The 7454-nt window shown below is 49.4% G+C and overlaps 1 protein-coding gene across 1 annotated transcript in view; it reads left to right on the top strand.

The window, feature by feature from the left end:
* LOC122151822 (myeloid cell surface antigen CD33-like) overlaps positions 1 to 6182 on the top strand; it is a 9826-nt gene extending 3644 nt beyond the window's left edge. The window contains exons 2-5 of the mRNA XM_042783237.1: positions 4150 to 4224; positions 4299 to 4682; positions 4894 to 5172; positions 6103 to 6182. Of these exons, the coding sequence (XP_042639171.1) occupies positions 4150 to 4224; positions 4299 to 4682; positions 4894 to 5172; positions 6103 to 6182 (818 nt within the window). The remainder of the gene's footprint in view (positions 1 to 4149; positions 4225 to 4298; positions 4683 to 4893; positions 5173 to 6102) is intronic.
* Positions 6183 to 7454: the final 1272 nt, after the last annotated feature.

The raw sequence follows: 7454 nt of genomic DNA, 5'->3' as shown, positions 1-7454 counted from the left end.
GGCACATAACAACAACAGTACAGAATAGAACTGCACCACAGGGTCTCCAAGGCTGTCAGTCTTCACAGAAGCAAAGCCCAAACCACACCCACTGCCATGGAGTCCATTCTGACCCACAGCGCCCCTAGAGGACAGAGTGGAACTGCCCCACAGGGTCTCCAAGGCTGTCAATCTTTATAGAAGCCGACTGCCTCACCTTTCTCCCAGGAGCAGCTGGTGGGTTCGAATCACCGACGTTCTGATTAGCAGACAAATGCTTTAAACATTATGCCACCTCTTGCTCTGGTGGGAGTGCAAATTAGTACAACCACTTTGGAGAAGAGTTTGCCAAATTCATATAAAGCTAAACTTACACTTGTATGTCTTAGGATTCTGTCTCCTAGGTATTTACCGAAAAGAAATCACAACTTATGTTCACACAAAAACTGTGTGTGGAGATATTTATCACAACTTTATTCTTAGTCACCGAATCCTGGAAACAACCCAAATGTCCTTCTACTTGAAAATGTATACAAAACGGTGGTGTATCCTTATGATGGACTGCCAGCCAGCAGTTAGAAAGAACTATTGACACACTCAGGGTGGTGCAGTGAATTCCTTGGCATGGCTTTTCTAGCCGTAGTCCTTGTTACTCCCACGGGATTACTGGGTGGGACTATGCAAATAAGGTGTGTAGAACTCTGCTGTTGGGATTGGCTAGCTTTGTCATTCTACCAGGCTTAAAATGAGCCCTCCTAGAGGCAGGGGGGAATATCACTACATCAAGAGTGAGGAGCTGGAGGTGAAGTGGTGTGCATCCTTGGACCTGAGACCCCTGCACTGGGCTTCCTTGGCAGAGATGCCCCAGCAGGCGGATGCCTTGGCAGAGGGATGGCAGCCGTGGGACCAAGAGGCTGGAGACAGAGCGGCGGCTCATCTGGCCCGTTGAGCGAGAAAGCTGAGTGCCCTTGGGCAAGAGACTTGCCAGTGGAGTGGGGTGCACCTAGATGTATCTATCAACAGAGCTAAAAGAGCTTTGTAACACTTGCCCACGCAGGGCAGAGGCCAGGTGGAGAGGTAAGGGCCAGAGAGGTGTGTCTGAGGGCACAACAGAGGGGAGACCGTCCTGATCAAAGAATTGTATCCTGAGCATGTTCCTGAACCTGAATTGTAGCCTGTTACTTCGTGAGTATTGTCTGCGAGTTCTGTGTGGCCATTGCAATGAATTAACAAACCCAGCAGAGAAGTAGTTAGTGCCCTGAGAGGGACAGTTGATACCAGAATTGGTAAAAGGCTGGAGGGTGGCAGTATGTCTGGCCTCATAGGAATAAGCCTTGGGCTACTGATGGTGATTCTTTGTCTTGGAAAATTAAAGGCGGTCAGAAGATGCTGTCTCCATGTCCTTTTTGCACTCAGTAACAGGGATGAATCCCAAATGCTTTGTGCTACATGAATGAAGCCAGAGTTTAAAGGATGCATTTTATGTGATTTCATTGAAATGCCATTGTCTAAAAGGCAACACAATAGAGATGGAGAACAGATCAGTGGTTTCCAGAGGTTAGGGATGAGGGGAGAGTCTGACTACCAAGGGCCACCAGGAGGGAACGTTTTGGGTAACGAGCTCTTCAGGATCTTGACAGCAGTTACAATTACACAATTCTACACATTTGCCAAATCTTGCCCAAAATTTGACACCACAAACACTGACTTTTACTGCATGTAAATTTAAATATAAATTTTAAAATAGAAACATGCAAGGAAATACCACGATATTCCCACTAGAAGTGTTTGAATTTAAAAGGCTGACAACAACAACTGTTGGCAAGAGTGTGGAGCAACTGGAATGCTGATGCAAGACTGATGAGAGTGATGATGAGGAAAACCACTTTGGACAACAAGTTGAAAATTCCTTCTAAAGTCACCATTTCACCTAGCAGTTTTTCTTCTCAGTATGTACTCGTTGTTGTTGTTATGTGCAGTCGAGTCGGCCCCGACTCATAGTGACCCCTCCTTGGGTTTCCGAGGCAGTATCACTGCGGAAGTAGATTGCCCAACCTTCCTTCCGAGGAGTGGCTGGTGGGTTTGAACCGCCAGCCGTCTGGTTAGCAGGCAAGTGTCTTAGCCACTATGCTACCAGAGCTCCTGTATGTATTCATAGGAATGAAAATATACCTATAACAAGACTTGTACCTCAATACTCACAGCAGCTTTATAGACTATACACTGGAAAACTTCAAGTGTACATCAACAAGTTAATAGACGAAAGATTCTGATATACAGTGGAATACTACTTTATGAATTACTGGCACATACAACAACTCGGATTCATTTCAAGAAAATCATGGTGAGAAAGTGTACCTTTATAGGACATTCTGAACTAGGCAAAACAAATCCACCATAAAAGCAAGCAGATCAATGGGGCGAGAGCTCAAGATTGATTACCTACAAGGAGATATCAAAACTCCCCAGTGGGCAGTGGAAATGTTCTATATCTTGATTGTGGAGGTCATGTTGTTGTTGTTGTTATGTGCCATTGAGTCGGACCCGACTCATAGTGACCCCTCCTTGGCTTTCCAAGGCAGTATCACTATGGAAGTAGATTGCCCAACCTTCTTTCCGAGGAGTGGCTGGTGGGTTTGAACCACCAGCCTTCTGGTTAGCAGTCAAGTGTCTTTGGCACTATGCTACCAGAGCTCCCAGTGGAGGTCATAGCAGGGATGTATACATTTGCCAAAACTGACAATTTTGCACTTCAAATGGATGTATTTTAATGTAAATTATAGCCTAAAAAAGATCATTTACAAAACTCAATGAGAATTGATATCTTCATATATTTAACCTTTCAATCCATGAACATGGTATAATTTCTTTATCGCTAAAACCCATAGCATTGGGTTTTCTATTACACACCCCTAAACACATTTTTAGTTTTTTATTAACAACCTAGAACAAGGTATTATCTCAATGATCAGAGATTCAATTTCCTCACATATCAAACAAGGATGCAAAACTCTGTCTATGTTAGTAAGCTCAAGTGAGTATGTATGTAGACACTACACTGGAAGAATTTTCAAATGCATAGTGACATAAACTATTATGTCCTGTATCATAGATCTGTCAAATGCATCCTGCAGAGAGTAAGATAGAAAACCACAAGAGAGGAACCTAATTTTAATTTCATCTGTATATCCCATTCATGTTTTCTGGGCATATGACCACTTTCTCTCCGCCCTCCCCCCATAAATGGAAATGTTAATTGAGGACCTAAGGAAAATTGTGCCAGTCCACACTGCACTGGTGGACGAGATGCCACTCCTCCCCTGGTTGGTAGGACACGTGTACCCCTTTGGCTTTACATGAAAAGGTGCTGCATGGTTTTTGTTTTGGAAATGTCTCTGAAATGCTCAAAATTGGCATGCCAGGAAAAATTTCCAAATTCGTATTTTTCAAAATATCCAGTGTGTCACCACGGCACGTGGCAAACTCCACCAAGTGACTGCAGCTCTAAAGCCTGACAGTCTTGTGTGTTAGCCAAGGACGTGACAGTAATGGATGCGGAACATCTCAAGGCAGTCAGGTCTCCTCTTGTCTTCAGACCTTCAAGGACGTGGACGCTCACTAGGTGTTTGATGAGTCAGTGAGTGTGAATGCCTCCTTCACTTCACCTGGTATCTATCCCTCTCCATTTCTTATGCCCCAGATACTCACACAGACCCCCAAAATCCAACACCTGGCAGGACCGCCCACCCATGGGTGGAGGTGAGGCTGACTCTCTGGGACAGGCCAGGAGTGGACAAGGCCCCTGGTGTGAACACCAGGGCTCAGAAAACCATCTTAGTCCAGAGGGCACTTAGACATTGACTCAGCCATCTAGCAGGCCTCCAATGTCCTGAGAAGTCCTTGTTCACACTGATGCCCAAGAAAGTGCCCAACACTGGGAGGCAGGATGTGAAGACCTGGTCTTTTCCTCTGTCCTCTTTGGACAAGTCTCCGGTGTCTCTTGGCCATGGGGTTCCTATCTTCTCGGAGCAGAGGGGGCATGCGCTCTGACTGCACGTGTCTGAAGTTCCTCTTCTGTGAACGTCCACTGTCTCAGGCTCTGCCTCCAGCTTCCTGTGGGTCCCCCACAGTCCTTCCCGCCTCTCTCTCGTCTTCTGCTTATCTCCTCAGAGACAGGTCCAACACAGGAGGTCCAAAACCCTTTCATCTTGGAGATGCTGCTGCTGCTGCACCTGCTGTGGGCAGGTGAGTCACCAAGGGGGAGGAGCCAGTGGGGGCTGGGGGCTGGGGCTGCAACTGACACCTGTCCCTGTCTACAGGGTCCCTGGCTCAGGACGGCAGGTTCCACCTGCAAATACAGAGGCCAGTGACGGTGGAGGAGGGTCTGTGTGTCCAAGTGCCTTGCAGCGTCTTCTACCCCAACTACGGCTTGAACAGCTCTACTCCAGCTTATGGCTACTGGTTCCGGGACGGGGCTGATGTAAACCTGGATGCCCCAGTGGCCACGAATAACCCAGATCGAAAAGTGCAGAAAGAGACCCAGGGTCGATTTCGTCTCGTCGGAAACCCCCATATCTATGACTGTTCTCTGGAAATTGGAGAGGCCCAGAAGGGGGACACGGGGACATACTTCTTTAGAGTGGAGAGAGGACATTTTGTCAGATATACTTACCTGGAAAACAAGCTCTCTGTGCATGTGGCAGGTGAGAAATTGGGTCAGAGAGATGATAGAGGGGGAGGTCATGGGCCCCAGGAAAGGGGCAGGATGGGATCCCTTGCTTCTCATTCTGGGGGGACCATGGGGAACAGGATGCTGGGGCTGGATGGGGAGGAGTTGGCTCTTCGGAGGCAGAGGCTGCTCTTAGGAGCATACTCAGGGGTCCTCAGCCCTGAGGCCTGGGTCTCTCTCTCAAGCCTTGACACAGACACCCAACATCCACATTCAGGGGATTCTAGAAGTTGACCACCCCAAGAAAATCACCTGCACAGTGCCGTGGACTTGTAAGAAGGAGACACCCCCCACCTTCTCCTGGATTGGCGTTGACCTCACATCTCTGGGCCCCAAAGCTCCCCACTCCTCGGTGCTCATCCTCACTCCGAAGCTACACCACCATGGCACCAACCTCACCTGTCAAGTGACCCTATCTGGAGTAGGTGTAACCATGAAGAGAACCATTCAGCTCAATGTGTCTTGTGAGTGCTGGGTGGCGGTGCATGGGTCCCTAAGGGCAGTGGCTGTCGGGGTGGATACTGTGGATATTGTCGTTGGGGGCTTGGCTGGGCCAAGACGAAGAGAACAACTAGACTTCCCCCATCTTTCCCACTATCACACCATCATACTTCAGGTGGTCAGTTGTTGATTTCTATTCCAGATGCTCCAAAGAACTTGACCATCCGCGCCTTCCACGGAAACAGAACAGGTGGGAGAGGACCTCTCACTTGGAGCCAGGAGGGGAGTGGGCTACCCACCAGGGCAGAGCTGGGACTTAGAGCTCAGATACTGATACCGATAAGGTCTAACATAATGAAGCCCCATCACTCTTCACACCCTCTCTTGTGTGCTTCTGCGCCCCACCCCTACCCCTGGTCAGGACTCTACTGAGACACTGTGAATTCCTGGTTGACAGTAAAGTCATTCTTGATTGTGTTCTCTCTCTTAACCTCTCTCCCCTCCATCTTCCACGACGTTCTCCTCCTGCTTCCTCAACCCCTCTCTGTCTTCTCAATTTCCCACAGGAGGCTGTAAGTCCATGGGGGCCCACAGCCTACACTGGGCCTCTGGCCTCTCTCTGCATAACCCCATGGGTCAGCTCATGGCTCCAACGCTACCCCAGCCCCAAAAACCCTCACAAAGACCTGTCCAGTCCAATTATCCTGAACACAGCCAGTTAGTTCCTCCTTGGGAGGGCCCAACCTACTTGAGACACCTTAGTCTACATCCTGGAAGTGACTTTAGACATCTCTGCCTCTCACCCAACTTTCCCCATGAGTTTTGAAAACTGGACTTCCTGAAAATGTCTTAAGTTGCTTCCTTCCCCCAATCCCACAGCACCAGGTCCGGCCTGGTCTTCAGTCTTCTCTTGCCTGGAGCATCACACCAGCCTCCAATCTCACTTCTTCCAGGTGGCCACAGATTGGACCCCAAAGGGACCCCAATCCAGGAGAAGATTGGGGATACCCCTCTCCTACAGTCCATGACCTGACCTTGTCCCTCCTCTGCTGAGAGCCCTCCCATGGTCTCCCATGGCCTCGGGAGAAAGCTCAAGGGTCTTTCCTGTCTTAGGCTCTCTAGGTCTTTCCCTACAAGTGGTCAGACCGACATGTGTTAATGCCTCTCCATGATTCTGCACATCAAGCTCCATCCTGTGGTGACGTCCTCTCTCACACCCTGGCGCAGCTAACTCTTTCTTCTATTTCCATCCGTCTCTCAGGGACCTCCTGCCTCAGCATCACTGAGCTGTCTGTCTTCTGGGAGCTTCACCCACACTTTCCCATGCTTGCAACGCTTGTCTCAGAGATGCTGTTTTCCATTCACGTGTATGAGTTTTGTAGAGCTGCTGTAACAAAGCACTACGACTTGAGTGGCTTGAAACAACGGAATTTTATTCTCTCACAGTTCCGGACGCCGAGAGTCTGGAATCAAGCTGTTCGCAGGAATGTGATTTCTCTGGAGACTCTCGGGGAAGACCCTACTGGCTTCTTCCAGCTCCTGGTTGTTGCTGTCAAGCCTTGATGTCCCTCGGCTTGTACATGTGTCACTTCCTCTTCACATGACCTTCCTCCCTCTGCGTGTCTCTGTGTCTCCTGTTCTTATAAACACTTATTGGAGTTAGTGTTCACCGTACTCCAGTATGACCTCATCTTAACTCGATTACATCTGCAGAGACCCTAGTTTCAAACAAGGTCACTCTCACAGGTCCTGGGGGTTGGGAGTTAAACCTATCTTTTTGGGACACAATTGAATTCACAATGCTGTCTGTGGAAGGACAGACGGACAGAAGGATCTGTCAGTCCTGTCCTTCTGGTTCTCTATATCTACAGTCCCAGAGGTTTTAAGCAATGCCTCCTTGCTGCGAGTCCCGGAGGGCCAGTTCCTACGCCTGGTCTGTGGTTCTGACAGCAACCCCCCTGCCAGGCTAAGCTGGACCCGGGGGAGCCTAACACTGAACCCCTCGCAGCCTTTGAACGTAGGCGTCCTGGACTTTCCCCACGTGGTTTGTGGGGATGGAGGAGAATTCATCTGCCAAGCCCAGCACATGCTGGGGTCCTGCCATGTTTCCGTGAGACTGTCTGTGCAAGGTGAGGATGGGCAGGACACGTGCGCTCTGGGTAGGGCTGTGAGCAGGGCTGAGGTGTGCACTTAGGAAACTCACACCTCTCTTTCCCTCCTTCTTCCCCCAGGTGCCTCCTGTTCCTGCCCTCATGTGTCTGGGGAACAGAGGGGCTCCTGGCCCCTAGTGCTCATCCTGCTCAGG

The sequence above is a fragment of the Orycteropus afer genome, unplaced genomic scaffold (genome assembly GCF_000298275.1).
Source record: "Orycteropus afer afer isolate SDZICR_OR568_19922 unplaced genomic scaffold, OryAfe1.0 scaffold00765, whole genome shotgun sequence".
Classification (NCBI taxonomy): Eukaryota; Metazoa; Chordata; class Mammalia; order Tubulidentata; family Orycteropodidae; genus Orycteropus; species Orycteropus afer.
This window is presented reverse-complemented; position numbering and strand designations above follow the sequence as displayed.